This window comes from Labeo rohita, chromosome 1 (assembly GCF_022985175.1).
Source record: "Labeo rohita strain BAU-BD-2019 chromosome 1, IGBB_LRoh.1.0, whole genome shotgun sequence".
In the NCBI taxonomy this organism is placed as follows: domain Eukaryota; kingdom Metazoa; phylum Chordata; class Actinopteri; order Cypriniformes; family Cyprinidae; genus Labeo; species Labeo rohita.
The window spans coordinates 5,621,092-5,638,125 of NC_066869.1; the positions used below are offsets into that span (position 1 = coordinate 5,621,092).

At 36.9% G+C, this 17,034-nt stretch overlaps 1 protein-coding gene and 1 pseudogene across 1 annotated transcript; both read left to right on the forward strand.

The window, feature by feature from the left end:
* Positions 1 to 53: 53 nt before the first annotated feature.
* LOC127155298 (zinc finger protein 501) lies at positions 54 to 2,816 on the forward strand. Its single transcript, XM_051097472.1, has 4 exons — positions 54 to 160; positions 570 to 737; positions 847 to 1,192; positions 1,400 to 2,816. The coding sequence occupies exons 2-4, from the start codon at positions 570 to 572 to the stop codon at positions 2,407 to 2,409; spliced, it is 1,524 nt and encodes a 507-aa protein (XP_050953429.1). The 5' UTR covers positions 54 to 160; the 3' UTR covers positions 2,410 to 2,816.
* Positions 2,817 to 3,464: 648 nt separating this feature from the next.
* Positions 3,465 to 14,067, forward strand: LOC127161767 (adhesion G protein-coupled receptor E5-like; annotated as a pseudogene).
* The last annotated feature ends 2,967 nt before the right edge of the window (positions 14,068 to 17,034 follow it).

The window sequence follows — 17,034 nt, forward strand, 5'->3', positions numbered from 1 at the left end:
TGTTAACATTAAATTATGTATGTATTACGTATTTCTCAATCAGCTGTGGAGTCGCTTCTCACTCCAGCTCAGACGGAGGCGCTGTGAAGTTCTCAGTGCGCTACTAACACAAACCATAATACCAAAGAAAGAAGAGCTTATAGTTTGAAGCCCTCAGCCGGTATGTTTTTGTAGTGTGTTTTACACCATTTACCATATTTATATTTACTTTTATGACCGATTTATGTTATGTATTCCTTTATGGGATTGTTGATGTTGTCTGTTTATTGTTTTGATTATGCAAATTAAGGTTTTTCACCTCGTATCTCATGATTTTGTGCCGAACGCTAAATGAGTTTATTAAATCCAGTGACAGAACATGTATGCGTTAAATGAATAAGATTATATGTCATACCAAAAAACGCGTCTACATTACTGAATGTCCTCCGAAATCAAAGTCAGAGTTATTAATAGATCAGTCTTGTGTTGTTCCGCTCTCGTTCATAATCGCAAACAGTCTTTTTTTATTTAATTTAGTGTCAGTCCATTATAAATGTCTCTTTTAGTAATCATGATGTGTTTGTGTTCAGATGTTGAGCATGAAAGCGCAGGTGGATGTGATCTGCTGTAAGTCAGTAGGAACTGATCTGTCCATGCTGGATATTGAGGATTTCATCACAGAAATCTGTCAGCTGAAGAAAGAGGTGGCGTCACTGGAGGCAAAGCTGAGAGAAAGAGAAGAGAAGCAGAATGGAGAGGTTTGAACAGCTCTTCAATTAAGTAAAAATGTGACTTTTAAGTACGTTCCCCAAGTCAGCTCTTGAGCACAGTGATTCAGCTAATAAATTTTGTATCTTTCACTTTCAGGATTCAGTCTGGAGCATCAGAGATGAGCCCGCGGCACAACTTTCTGATCAAAGATCTGGAAACACACAAGACTCAGAGCTCAGCCTTAGTTTGCTTTGCTATACTGACGCTCAGGAGAGCATGTGTGACAGTCATGGATCCGTTGACCAAACCCCCACAGAGTCTCTGGGGTCCGACTGTAACGCTGGAGAACAGCAGACGGCGGAGACGCAGATGAGGGTGTGCTCCATCAAACTGGTGGACTGCAGGAATCCAAAGGAGACGATAGAAGAAGCCACTGCGGAGAAAGAGAAAAGTGACAACGATGATGGCAACTGTGACGATGATGCCGACTTTAATCCTCTGGGTATGTTTCAGTCCTTTAATATATTAACTGGTGTGTCAACAAAAGTCATTTTAAAGTTTCTTAAGCTTAAAGTCCTCACGGTTTTTGGCTTGTGTGTACAGTTTCACCTATAATGACATGGTGAGGATTGAGAGCAGGTTTAGTGACATTATTTATCTTTGTTTACATGCAAATCCAAGTTAAAACATATTATGTTGTTCCTCTCAGATGAAAACAGCAGTTCATCTTCTGATGAAGAAACAGCCTCAACATCCAAAGAGCAGATGGCGGTCAAGAGCTTTTCCTGCGTTGTCTGTGGAAAAACATTCAGCAAACAGGGTAATTTAGCGAGACACGAGAGAAAGCACACAGAACAGAAAGACTACAGCTGTAAGAAATGCGACATCAGTTTTCCTACCTTAAAAGAAAGAAGACTTCATTCAAAAGAGCACAGCGTGAAGAAGGAGTTCCGCTGCGAGCAGTGCGGGAAGGTTTCCTTCTCTTCTGGTAATTTGAAGATTCACATGAAGACGCACACTGGCGAAAAGCCTTTCCACTGCAGCGAGTGCGACAAATACTTCAGCACGAAACAATCTCTTATTGTTCATAAGCGAATCCACACGGGTGAGAAACCGTACCAGTGCCCTCACTGCGAGAAACGTTTCAGAGACGGGTCCCATTTCAAGACGCACATGCGTTCGCACGCCAGCGAGAGGCCGTACCAGTGCAGCGAATGCGGGAAAACCTTTAAGCAGCCGATTTGCTTAATATCTCACCAGAAAATACATTCTGAGAAACTGTATCAGTGCACACATTGTGACAAACGTTTCCGTCAGATTTCTCAGCTGAAACGCCACGAGAGAATGCACTCTGGAGAGAGACCGTACCTGTGCTTTCACTGCGGGAAGAGCTTTTCCGATCCAGCTCATTTCAGAGTCCATCAGAGAGTCCACACTGGAGAAAGGCCGTACCAATGTAGCGTTTGCGGAAAGAGCTTCCGCCAACACACCAACTTACTGAAGCACCAGCGGATTCACACGGGAGAAAGACCATTCAAATGCTCACACTGTGACAAGACGTTTGCTCGATCGGACGTCCTGAAGATCCATGAGCGAGTTCATACGGGAGAGAAACCTTACCGCTGCTCCATCTGCGGCGAGAGATTCGCTTATTTAGGGGGTTTTCAGACCCACCAGAACAAACACACTAAAGAACAAACTGCTCCAGAATCATCATAATCACTCAGTCAGTCTGCAAAAAAAAAGTCATTCAGCTTATCTTGAAACTGTATATTGAGTATTTGTGAGCTTTCTTGTAAATTTGGAATAGAGATGGACTGAATGTTGAATGCTGTGATTGTAGTCGTGTTTGACAAGGCAGGACAATAATGCTGTAACTACACCATACTGTGCGCAAAAAGCACCTAATCAAAAGTAGTTGTATATTTTTCACCTTGTTTTTGTTTTCAAGGCCACTTTTAAATCTCAAGTAATTTTATGATACTGCATCAGATGAGAAATTGCCATTGAGATGAACGAGACTACTAATGCATAGCTTCCTGCAAGTGTATTAGATCTCCTTGATATGCACTTAGAAAGAAATTGTGGGGAAAAATGGAAATCATTGGTAAATGTAATAAATTGCATGCGATAATCTATTAACTTGCACTTTCTGTTTTGGCCACAGCACACTCCCAGCCCTGGAACCAAGGTATTAATGTTGTTATTATCAGGTCATAACAGATCAGAAGACGTAAAGCATGGGTGCTCAATCCTGCTCCTGGAGATCTACCTTCCTGCAGAGTTCAGCTCCAACCCTGATCGAACACACCTGAACCAACTAATTAGGATCTGAAGGAGCACTTGATAATTACAGACAGGTGTGTTTGGTCAGGGCTGGAACTAAACTCTGCAGGAAGGTAGATCTCCAGGAGCAGGATTGAGCACCTCTGACGTAAAGTAATATTATATTATTATTATTATTACTTTATTACCAGAATCCAACAAATACGGGTATGTTAATTATAATCACTTTTACACATATACATATGTGTGTGTGTTTAAGAGAGGTTGGATTCATAGTTAATAGCACTTTTGTATTTGTTTATTTACACTTTATTGGAAGAAGCAACCATGCAAATTAAAAGGGAAGTAGATTTTATCTTTTATTTAATAATTTAATAGTCATGCGCTGGTTAATATTTTTAGGTTCACAACCGCTAGTCATTCTTATATCAGTTGAGGATGAATCATTTGTATTTGGGAAGGAGGGACACCTTGTGGTTGGAGTATTTCAAGTACTAGTCATACAGTAAGAACAGCAACCAAGAAAGGACGACGTGACGTCTCTCTCAGTCTTGATATGAGGAGGCAATGCAAATTTCTAGTTTTTAGGGCATTTTAAGAACCTTTATGGTCTTCCTTGGATCTTGTAGGAACACATGACAGATCTAGAGTTACTTTTGAAAGAGCTCAAGACTTTCAGGACGTGAAGTAACAGTCAGCCGGAGACTGGTTTTCTTTGGGAATTTTAATATTATCGCGAACTTTCAAAAAGTGTAAACGTATGTAAAAATTGACTATTTACTGTTTCTTAACATGGAGCTGAAATGGGCACTTCTTTTGGGTGAGTAGATTGTTTTGCTCTGTTCACGTGTAAACGCATAAATTTGATTAGTAATCAGACTTCTGGGAATATATGTGTCAGAGACTACAAGAACATTAATGTGTGTGTTTGTGTTGAAGAGTATTTTTTTAAGCATGCAGATTTTCATTGTTCGTAATCTAAACTCAGAGAGCCCTCGAGTATGTTGTTCATACTAAAGTATCACATTCATTCCCTTGGGCACCAACAGGACACACACACAAACAGCGGACAGTAAAAATAAGGGATAGTGAGGAAATGATTGTAAAATAGTGTGTGTTTATTATTTTTTTTTTCGTAGTAAGTGAACACACACACACACACGAATCCAGCACATTCGTGATCGTGACGGTCCGACTCCAGACACACCTTTACTTTTTTTTTTTTTTTTCTCCATGCTTCATGCTTTCCAGACCTTTGTGTCGTAGTCGCTTCATTTCTGCCAACTTTAAGTCCTTTTCTTTCTAAGTAGCCTACTTATCTTTACATGAGGGTGGAGGTCAGTGGAAACATGTCCCTCACGAAAAAAAACATCTGTCTGTAGAGGAATATACACGTTCTCCTGTCGGCAGCTACAATGGCGCTGCATTGATTATTTCCTAAATTAATGCTTCTGACTCGTCTCAGAGGCCCTCGACAGAGTTTTACGTGTATATAAACAGGAAATTCCTTTTTAAGAATTTACTTGTAAATGTTGTGGAGCAAAAAGCAATTCGGAAGCATGCCAGATTGCCACATGGATGAAGGTTCAATAATTTTGACTGGTCTCACACAAAAGAGAACAAAATATTTTCCCTTACTAAAATTAACCATTGTTTCATTAAAAAAAAAAAAAAAAAAAAAAAAAAAAAAAAACCTGGTTACTATAGTTAAAACATGTAGTCACCATAGTTTAACCATGGTATTTGTAGTAAAACTGTGGATATATAAATAGTAATACGCCAAAAAAGGTAATTAAAAGTGTGGCACACAAAAAATAAGTATGTATTCGAATGAGACTAAAATCAGCAACATCTTACCAGTGAACGGTACAGTTTGGTAGGGATCCGCTTCCTCTCAAAACAGACGAGCAAAATCGATTGCATATATTCAGGCTTACATCTAAAATTAATTAATTATTGAATAAATAATAGCGAAAAATAATCAGTGAGGCGAGAGGAATGACCGTTAACTTTTAAATTGTGAGAACGCGCGAAACCTGTAGATATTTTTGTCTCTGCGGATCAAAAGCGCAGAGATAGAGAAGCAAAACCACATTTGTAAAATATATATATATATATATATATATATATATATATATATTTTTTTAACAATATAGGTCGATTTATAACATTTTATGTCATCATTTTAATATGGTTTGACTGCACATTCAATGCACATTCAACGATACAAAAATTAAACATTATGCAAATGACGTAAAATAAATAAATTGAATGAATGAATGAATTGAATGAATAATTTAATGTTCAAAATGAACATATGGCTGTATTTTTTGCTTTCCCAGGTCTCTTTCTACCGTCATGCAGTGGATGTGCCATTGGATATAAATTTGTTAAAGGGAAATGTGTTGGTAATTATGTTACTTTGTAATACTTTGTATTTTGATAGAATAATAAAAGATGACTGTTATTAGGTTTTTAATGGACTGTATGTCACTCAAAAGAGGGAGTTTGTGTAACTGTAATTCTAGTCATTACACAGTTAAAATGCGTCTTTACTGATTCCCCTCATGTCCCTGGTGAAAAAAACAGCATATGCTGGTAGGTATGTTTTGATGCTGGTTTAAGCTGGTCCTTGACCAGCAACATGACCAGCATAAACCAGCATCAAAACATATCTACCAGCATATGCTGTTTTTTTCACCAGGGTGTCTGTCTCTTTTTCAGATGAGGATGAGTGTGCCATTTTTCCGATTTTGTGTGGTGATCACGCTCAATGTGTAAATGCGGAGGGGAGTTACTACTGCACCTGTAATAAAGGATTCAACATGAGCTTAACAGGATTGTGTAAAGGTAAAGAGTTCATCTTTCTTACATATACATTTATGGTTAATCATTTAGTGCAAAGTGATTTTCAAAACACTGTAAAAAGCCTTTTATTATAAAAGACACAACATAATTTAAAACAATTGTCATTTTAATAATGCCAATTGCAGTCTTTCCCTTCTCAGTTAGTTTAAGGCTTTGTGTCTGCAGTTCCATGCACAAATGTGTGCTGAACAATCATGGCACACTCAAAAAGAAACTTTAGAACTGAAAAAAATGGAATTATTATTTGGGATGTTGTGTGTTTGTGCACTGCAGATGTGGATGAGTGTTTGTCGATAGTGTGTGGAGTTCACAGTAGTTGCACTAACACACCTGTTCTTCAGGGTTTCACCAATGTAAGAATGGCACCCTGTGAAGGTGTGGGCCAGTGTCTTGCCGCCGCTCCTGCAACCCCAACATCAGTCACATTAAATGTGCAATGTGTGGCTTATTTGTTAAAATGACTTGAACAGAGAATGTTCTTCCATATCCTCTCTCTCACAGACATCGATGAGTGTTCAGATCCAGATGTTTGTGGCACATACGGCGACTGCTACAATCATCCAGGTGGCTACAGCTGCAAATGTCAGAATGGTTACAGTAACTACGGCAACAACCAGTCAAAATGCATCGGTGAGAATACTAGCATTGTTTGCTTCACTTAAAATGCACTGTTGCATTTTTTAGATTTAGTTTTAGATTGTTTTATTTATAATGCAGCAGCTGCTGAGAACCTTACGGAAGTTAATCATTGTGTTTTCACTGTCAACTATGCGATTATTATTTAATTTTTCCTCTTGTTGTGCACAGAAATGGACTGTGATCAGTTTGAACCCGAGTCTGGTGAAGACCAGACACTAGAGAAGGTAAAATGTGTAGTTCATCTTACAGTTATTATTAGATTTACATATATGATGTCAGACTCATATACTTCTGTGTCTTCTTCTAGATGAAGCGTTTGATGTCGCTGTTGAAGAACAGCTGTGAGTCTCTGAATGATCCACATGGAGAAATTTTCACTGGAGAGAAGTTACTAGAGGTGAAACCCACATTGCATGATATTTTCACAGAGTAGTTAGTGTACATGTATTCACACAGTGGTTGAATGAACATCTCTGATCACAGAGCTTGTGCAGTTCCTCTGACGAGCTGCTGTCTGATGAAAACGTCGCTGATGGGAAGATGTTGAGTCACTTTCTTGGCACGATGGAGAACAGCATGCGCCTGATCGGACCTCAGCTGAAAAAGCCTGTGACCAGGATGGAAATGAACAACACCGGTGAGAAACTGCAGACATTTACAGTTTAGACAGAGTTGCACTGTAACTCTAAATGGAAATACTGAAAATAAGGCTTTTTTATTTATAAACATTGATTATCTTCATGATGTGAATTGACAGTCGCTGAGGTTGCAGTGACACGGAACCAAACTCCGCCCAGTGGGCCTGTCACTCTGAGCACAGACTCCGCCCTTTTCAACACCAGCTGGGAAACAGTTGTAGGGAAATCATATCCAGGTACAAACACACACACACACATATATATGCACTTATAAAACCATCAACACTTTCATGATGAAATTTAAATGTCATTTTCTTTCAGGTTTTGTGTTTGCGGCTCTGGTCAGTTATAAAGATCTGAACTCATCCAGCGATGTGTTCCACAAGATGAGCAGAGAGAAATCAGACGATAAAAAGAAAAGTGTCACTTTTCAACTCAACTCTAAAGTGGTGACGGCCATCATCAGTAATGCAGAAACCAAACAGCTGCAGAGCCGGTGATGCTCGTCTTTACACACGTGAAGGTGATGTATGCACTTCACATATCTGATGCTGCTTTTAATTTACACAGAAGTCAGCTGCTTTATTTGCTGCTCAGAATAGCATTAACTCTGTGTAAAGACAGATTAGTTCTTACACACACATTTTGAATAAGGTTTTTTTTTTGTTTTTTGTTTAATTTTAGTTTCCTAACCTTTTTTTTTTTTTTGTTTTTTTGGGTGTTTTTTTTTTTTTTTTGGTGTTTATCAATTTTTATTTAATTTATTTATTTATTATTTACTGAACTTTTCCAGGCAGGTGTTTACATGTTTCTTGTCTCCTAAACTCTTGTTCTGTTCAGGAAGGTTCCTTCATTTTCTTTTAACTTCTTCAGGTGAGGGCGGAGTCTGAGGGCGTGGCTTACTCTTGTGTGTACTGGGATGTGGCTGAGGGGGCGTGGTCTGGGCGGGGCTGTGAGGGGGAGTGGTCTAACAGCACTCATACAGTGTGTTACTGGTCTCATTTCAGTACTTTCGCTGTGTTAATGGCGCTCTATCCTGTCCAGGTACAAGCAAAACTGAGATTTCACATTTTTCATTTGGATTTTAAATTAAATTAAATTAGATTCTTTTTTTTAATTTCCTCTCCTGTAGGACACGTTTGAGTTGGTGTTGATCACACGTCTGGGTTTAGCTCTGTCTCTGGTCTGTTTGTTTCTCTGTATCCTGACGTTCCGGTTCTGCCGCTCCATCCAAGGAACCCGAACCAGCATCCATCTCCATCTGAGCATCTGTCTTTTCATCGCAGACCTCGTCTTCCTCTGTGGGATCTCCAGCACTGAGAATCAGGTGTGTTTAATTGAGAAAACTCAGTTTAGACTTAAAAATGTCTGAAAGCCATTATGTTGACAATACCAAAGCAAGTGTCATTTATCAAGCAAAATGCACTTTACACTGGAAAAATGTAGTAATGAGACATTTCTCACTAAATTTCACAGGACATTTCACAAGAATGGCAAGTAACAAATTGAATTAAACATAAACAAGATGAAGCCAGTAGTGCAGATTTTAAGTTATAATAATATTTAATAATATTTCACTGTATTACTGTATTTTTGATCAGTTATATACAAAACTAAGCAATATTGAAGTGATACACAGTGCTGGGTAGATTACTTACACTTTGTATTCTGTCACTGATGACAAATTACTTGTTGAAAAGTGAAATCAAGATTACTTATGGGTAATGTATTCTGACTACTTTTGGATTACTTTCAGATTACTTTTGACATAACTTGTTTGTAGATTTGAATGAGATTATTGTTATAAGAAAAATAGACTAAGAATAAATTATAAAACTGATAGTTCTGGTCCCTTATTATTAGGGCTGAAACAGTCCATGTATTCGTGTTGAACCATTCGGTACGAGGCTTTCGGTTTGGTGCGCATTAAAAACTGATCTGTTGGACTAATTCTACATTCGTAAAATAAATGATCTTAAAGCGTGTGAAACATAATGTACACCAGTAGGGTTGTGGCGGTGAGGTAGTTAGAGTTTTCCCTCTTTTCTCCACTTTCATTTGCTTTTAAATAGCTTGTAAATGCCTGTGCACATTTTACTTTCACTTTCAAATTAGTGGCATTTCAGCATCAGTTGATTGAATCGGCAACAACAAAACAGTATAACAAACTCAATTAAAAGTTTAAATATATTCAACATAGAATGTTTAATTTATTAACAAAATGAATACTGACTGTGTACTTAATTTAAAATAAAAATTTCTTACAACAAGAAATATAAAACACTGAAAATCAGCAAACACAGTGGGACCAAATAAATAAGAAACAAATGTAAAAAAAAAAAAAAACTTCCAAGGTCATTGTAGATAAGCAGCAGAAGTCAAAAGGCCATGCAAAATAAAACAATCTAAAATATTTTTTAAGATCACACTTTATGGTGTTAGTTTTAATAAATTAAAAAAAATTCTCTGGCATTTCTTTATTTTTGCTGTATCTAAAACGTATCGAACCATGACACCACTGTGTTATATCGAACCAAACCGTGAAGTTTGTGAACTGTTACAGCCCTGTTGATTCTGATTTCAGGGGGACTTCAAATAAATATTTTAGGTCAAAAGGGTTTGACTAAAAAAAAAATAACTGTAATCTGATTATTGTTAATAGCATTTTTAAATGTAATGTAATCTACTTACAAGTACTTAATGTGGATTACATGTAATCAGCTACTACCCAGCACTGGTAATGCACAAAAGAACATTTATTGTAAGCAAACAGGAGAATGATCTGAGGTGTGTGTTTCTCTCTCAGGTTGGGTGTGCGATTGTGGCCGGTCTGCTTCATTTCTTCTTCTTGTCTGCGTTCTGCTGGATGCTGCTGGAGGGGGTTCAGCTCTACCGGATGGTTGTGCTGGTGTTTCACACCACATTAAAACATCTCTACTTGTATTTGGTGGGATACGGAGTCCCGCTCGTCATCGGAGTTTCTGCAGTGCTCCCGGTTGCAAGGCATCGTATGTCAGTAATTCATTTGTAGGTTTGAGGAACACTCCTTCAGCTGCCTCATGGTCAAACATCAACTCAGGAGCTGTAAATTCAGTTAAATCATTCACAGAGTCTCTGACGGCATACAGTATAAGGCCAGTGGCGTTTTAGTCACAATTTGTTATCACAACCTTCTCTGACGAGTGACACATTTCTGTTCCTGCTGTGACTGTAAAGGACAGGAGAGGAGCAAGAGACACTGGCAAGCTCTTATTAAGGTTTATCGGGTGTAAAAATAGACTTGTGGTCTGACTGAACTTTCTGTGGAAGAGCAAAGAAAGTCAGCAGGGTATTATCATTCATTACCATTAACTAAAACTGAATCTAAATCTATTAAAACATAAAACATAAAAACATTTGTGATACCTGAAATAAATGTTAACTGAAATAAAATATAAGAAAGTTAAACATTATTTTATTTCAGCTAGTTGCATTTTAAATTTTCATTTTGTTTGTTGAAGTACTAAAATAACTAAAACTGAGAGAAATAATTAATAAAAACTATACAGACATACACAAGAAATACTATAATTATAAAAACTATAAAAACACGGTAGCAACGTAATTTAAAAAAATTGCAAAATTGCAAAACAAAAATGAATAATTAATCCAAAGTATATGTTAGCCTTCTCATCGTAAGAGTTCAAACTTTGGATTAAGTATTCATTTTTTGTTAGTTTATTAAAGCTACTGTGTTAAAGCTACTGTGTTGCTATTTATTGTAGTCTGATAATAAATTGATCTAGAATTTGCAGTGCGGTGTATTATTATTGCTCGATATTGTCTGTTGAACATAAAACAACCAGACAAAAACAGTTGATGACTAAAAATAACCATTTCATGATTCTACATATTACTTTGTGAGGACAGTGGCATAACACAGTGACATAATACGTTTTTTAGCCATATCAAAACAGTAGTCACATGCATGGGTTTATGTATTACAGCGACCCCTGACGGTTAAATTGTTTTATCTGAACAACAGGGCATTGTAAATAACACAATTCTAGTACAAGTCAGTGACTGGGAGACTTGGATATTTTATTGAAAAACTGTTATGTGCATTTGAAAAAGAGCCATGGGTAAGTTTTCTAGTATTAAATAGGAAAATATTAAAATAAAAACTAAAACTAAATGTGACCCTGGACCACAAAACCAGTCATAGGAGACCATTTTTTGAAACTGAGCTTTGAAATAAGCTTTCCATTGATGTATGGTTTGTTAGGACAGGACAATATTTGGCTAAGATACAACTATTCAAAAATCTGAGGGTGCGAAAAAATGAAAATACTGAGAAAATTGCCTTTAAAGTTGTCCAAATGAAGTTCTTAAAGGAGAAGTCCACTTCCAGAACAAAAAAAAAAAAAAAAAAAAAAAAATACAGATAATGTGCTCATCCCCTTGTCATCCAAGATGTTCATGACTTTTTTTCTTCAGTCGTAAGGAAATTATGTTTTTTGAGAAAAACTTTTCAGGATTTTTCTCCATATAATGGAAACAATCAGTTATTTTCATTAAAAAAACACAATTGAAATACTTTTTAATCTCAAACGCTCGTCTGGTCTTGCTCTCCTTGAACTCTGTGTATTCTGACTCAAGACAGTTCGGGTATGTTGAAAAACTCAAATCGTATTTTCTCCCTCAACTTCAAAAATGATTTAAAAATCATCCTACATCGCTGCAGAAGAACAGATCAGTGTTGGGAAGGTTACTTTGGAAATGTAATAGGTTACAGATTACAAGTTACTTGATTTAAAATGTAATAAGTAATGTAATTTTCAATTACTTTACTAAAGTAAAGTAACATTACTTTTAATTACTTTTTGATTACTTTTCTAAATTTCTAATATTTTCAACTGTTAATCATTTTGAAACATTTAAACCAGGCAGAGTGAACCTTACAGTAGCACTCAACACTGATTACTGTCAGACTTTCAAAATCCTTTATAACTTGAATAAAGATTATAATAAGTAAGGGATAACATACATTCTTACTTTGCGATAACAACTGACTGAATGTACATTATCTCACTTATTACACAGCTGCTTGACAGATTATTTAGATGTTTCGTGTCAAAATTATTAGACACGAAACACTGATCTGAGTTGAAATATTTGAACACAAAGCTTCCATGAAGAAATCAGTTTCTAGCAAACAGCAAGTTCAAACTAGAAATTTTAGGGACACAGTGCAGTCATACCGGTTTTCTTACACAACTTTTCTCCACATAAATAATTAAGTAGTAGTACTAGTTTGTTAGTTATCTTATAATCCATTACAGTGTACAAAAAAAAAAAGTCAGCAGCTGTGTTTGTATGAAACAATAGAGCAAGTAATATTTTATTAGCTAACCAAACGCAAAGCTTCCACCAAGAAAAATGATCAAGCATATAGCACTGACTTAAGTTGCCCCGAATGAGTCTGAGACTCATTTTCAGACTTTTTTTTTTTTTTTTTACTTTTTTGTTTTGGCTTTTTATGCCTTTTATTGTGATAGGACAGTAGAGAGATGACAGGAAAGAGCTGGGAGGGGAGCGGGATCGGCAAAGAACTGGTCTTTTGTATGTTGTGATTATGTGACTGATTTTCTCATCCTAATGTGTGTTCCAGCTGTTGGCTCTCTCTTGAACGTAAATTCATCTTGAGTTTCTTCATTCCCGTTTGCATCGTCGTGATCCTCAATTGTTTCTTCTTCATCATCACTGTGTGGAAACTCGCCAAAAAGTTCTCCAGCCTCAATCCAGACCTCTCCATTCTCAAAAAGATCAGGTGTGTGTGTGTGTGTGTGTGTGTGTGTTTTGATCCCAAAACAGATTCAATCAGTCTTATTTTTTTCTCTCAGTGGTTTTGATTAATTATATTCGGTGTGTAGGAGTTTTACAGTGACCGCCGTGGCTCAGTTGTGTATTCTTGGAGGAGGGTGGGTCTTCGGCTTCTTCCTCTTCCAGGAGAAGGTCATGATGTACCTCTTCACTATCTTAAACAGCCTGCAGGGGGCGTTTATCTTCATCATGCACTGCCTGCTGAACAAACCGGTACTTACACACACAACATGACAACAGAAACCACTTGGTGACACGACTTTGTCACTCACTGAATGTTATCTGAATGTTATTTAAATTAAATAGTGTAATGTCATATATATCAGCCACCCTGCTCTCTAAGTTTTCATGTTGTGTCGCCCCCTTCAGGTCAGGACAGCGTATTACAATCTGTTTGTCCGAATGTGTCCGCACAAGAAGAAAGCGGAATACAGTACCAGCAACAGTCAGGTACGTTAGCGTGTGTTTTGGACATCAGCGTTTGTAGCTTCAGCTTCTTCATTCTTCCTTTGACTTTTACAGAAACCCCTACGGAGCAACGACAGCACAGAAGAGTCACAGATATAAACCACTTGTCATGTGCTGAAGGATTTTACACACTTTCAAAAATGTAAACGCTTTCTGTGACAAATGAGGAGTTTTCACAAAGCGTCAGTTCAGCAGGGAGTCATCAGTTCCTCCTCCTAATTCCTTTCCGATCAGAAGATCTGAAAACGTTTTCCATTAGAAAGAACAGGGCTGTCATGGGAACGGCTGAAATGGATCACATCACTAAATGAACAAAATATTTCGGCTGCTTTTGTTTTTCTTTGTCGTCTGTTGTGCAAGTGGAAGATCTTACATTTTAATTTAAGGCAGCTTCTTTAAAATGATAAATGTTTTATTGTGTTGAGGGTGATCTTGGGTTATGTCACAAAAACTGTAAAAAAAAAATAATAATAATAATAAAAATACAAATAATAGAAGTATGAAAAATGAAAGTGAAACTCTAGTTTGGTTTTAAACTGTAGAGACTTCATTATGATGGTTTAAAAATGCATAAATGATCTGATCAAAAAGGCTGTTATTATAAAACTTAAGAGTAAAGATGTTTGTATACTAATATTTCCTAAATTTATTTTGAATTGAATGAAAATTTATTTTTAAAAAATGTTCTTGTAATTATGTTGACAAAACAAAAACAGTTTTACTGAGATATGGTAGTCTTTTTTTAAGCTCAAATATGCAATTGTCATTAATAATTTAATTAATTATTAAAATCTGCTATTTCTTCCTCTTGGGTAATTTAAAGATTAATATTTATAAACGGTGCGTTAGTGCATTCATTCTCACTGTAATTATATTATGCAATGACGAATATCACAAGAGGAAACAAGTGGAGAAGGTTTTGGAATGTCCCACACAGGAGCCGAAATGAATGAGATTAAGAGGAAAAAAACAAACGGGGGAAACCGAATGGAAGCTTCTGGAAAGAGTAAAATAAACATTAAGAGAAAGAGATGGACAGTCTGGTGAAAAAAACAGCATATGCTGGTAGGTATGTTTTGATGCTGGTTTATGGTCCTTTGCTGGTTTATGCTGGTCCTTGACCAGCAACATGACCAGAAAAAAACAGCAAAGAACCAGGTTAAACCAGCATCAAAACATACCTACCAGCATATGCTGTTTTTTTCACCAGGGAGTAGATCGTTCCATGTGTTCATTTGTAAGTGTGGTCAGCGGATTTGCTGTGTAGTGTCTCCCCCTTCAGGTCGGAGAAGAGAAGCGCACATAAAAAGAATAAACGACCGCGTATTGTAACAAGTCGTCAAATAACATCAGGTTAATGTGTATGTGCACGATAATGTGTTTTTTTTCATCCTTTTTTGGACGACAAACGCAACTTCGCAGGATAAAGATAGGTGCCAATGGTTTCCACGCCCTAATGGATTATTTATGACCCATGAAAACAGTTTTCTGATGATTTATTCTCTAGTTGCTTTATTAGAAAGTGTGTGAACGTCTTTTGGTCTAGTTTACGTTAGGTAGTAAAGGTATGCCACTGTGTTTGTTTCTCTCCCTTGGATCTGTTATAGCACATCAGCAATGGATCTATGTTATAGCTTTTGTCTCTATGTTGATTAGGTTGGCTAAAAATATAAGTCTCTTCCAACTTAAAAGAGTCAAGTCACGATCATTTGTTTCTAAATCTTTTTATAATAATTTCAGAATTCTGAACTAATAACCTAGTTCCGAACTCATTTCAGAACTGACATTTCTTACACATTTTAGCGATGATTGCTTTACAAACTATATAGTGGACTTTTCACCGCTGCTATTTGGAGTGGGACCAAATACACTTCAAAGCAGTGTTGATTTAACACTGGGGATTTTACTGTGTACAGTGCGAGATCGTGTGCTGCTGCATGCTTTCATTTGTGGTTTTGGTAACTTACAGTGATGGAGAAATGAACTGTGTGTCGTCTGAAAGTTTCAGAGGTGGAAAGTCCAGGGAAAAGTCCTGCCATATATTTATTCCAGTCATGGAATAATTAGTTCTACCTCCTGCAGAGGTGGGACCAAGTCTATCCTTTCAAGTCAAATCCCAAGTCCTCAAAGAGTTTAATAAGTTAATAAGATAACTAAGTGATGATTGAGCATTAGTGATGAACACCTGCTGTTACTGAGAATTACAGAGGATCAGGTGTTGATGTTTTAGTGGTTAAAATGATGCCACCATCAGATCAATATTTGCTTTAGTTAATTTCTTGACCAATAAAACATCAACATCTAAACCTCTGTTAATTTTCAATAAGAGATTCTGCAGACATAAAATAAAGTCAGTCTGGTTAGTAATGAGTGAAGCTGGTGATGCTGTTTGTGAAATTGTTTAATCTGATCTTGAGAGATTTCATGTTTTTTGTTTGTTTGTTTGTTTTGTTTTTTTTTTAGTTGAATTCATCCAAGGCTGTGGTTGAAGTCAGTTGTAGTTCTTGTGTTTCTCTTTTCTTCAGTGATGTTGTTCTCATTAACTTGAACTCTTTGAGGACTTGGGATTTGACTCGAGACTTGCTTGTGACTTGAAAGGAATGACTTGGTCCCATCTCTGACCTCCTGGCTGAAAAACAGTGCTAATGAGCAAATCCAGGTGATTGGAACAAAATACTGAGGATGACTATTACTCAGTGAACTTGGATTTTCCACCTCTGGAAAGTTTTATATCCAGTCTCCACTGGAGCCGCTCCCTCCTGTCAGTTTTTTTGTTCTGTGCGCGGCTGAAATGCTCCGCTGTCCACTCAAATTTAAAAGCTGCTGTTGGTTAATGATGATTTAACCAACACCATCTTTGATATTACTTTGGTCACTGTTGCTATGGTTAGTTACTCGTACAGAATACGGGTTTGACTCCTGTTGCACATTCATACAGATGGTATTGAAAAAGCGACTGTAAGTTGCTGTGTGAACGGGATATTTTGAGACTCACACCTGTAAGTAAATGTGGTTGTCAATCCCAAAAATTGACAGTGTGAATGTGATCTTAATCCCTTTACAGAACTCCACATCATGACCATCTTGGAATTTTATATTATTATTTTTTTAATAGCATTTTATGTATTGCATTAACTTTAACAGATTTAACAGGTTATATGACACAAATTGTGTGAATTATGATACATTAGTGTGTTAAATATATAACACTGCCTGTGTTAAGAAGAATAACACACTGACTGTGTTAAAATTTAATTAACACAAAATATGTTGTCCCTAACTTGACACACAGATGTGTTAAGATATAACACTGGTTATGTTGTTTTTAACACATCCATTTTAAGAGTGTATTCATACCTCCACAAACAACTGCTTTGCTGAAGTGGGTTTGAAGATGACTTTTTAATTTGACCGGTTTGGCTGGCTTAAATTCGCTGGCCGAGCAAAAAGGGCAGTGGTAATTCCTGCAACACTTGCTCCACTTCTGCAGCTCAGGTTATGTGTCACCCCTCTGAATCCTTATATGAGACGAATAAAGCACCACACTTATCTCAACATTGACAAATGGGATTAAAATAACTAT

Coding starts and splice junctions, on each gene's coding strand:
- LOC127155298 (XM_051097472.1), top strand. CDS start 570: ATGTTGAGCATGAAAGCGCAGGTGGATGTGATCTGCTGTAAGTCAGTA. Junction 738..846: donor AAGAGAAGCAGAATGGAGAG/GTTTGAACAGCT, acceptor TTTCACTTTCAG/GATTCAGTCTGGAGCATCAG. Junction 1,193..1,399: donor TGCCGACTTTAATCCTCTGG/GTATGTTTCAGT, acceptor TGTTCCTCTCAG/ATGAAAACAGCAGTTCATCT.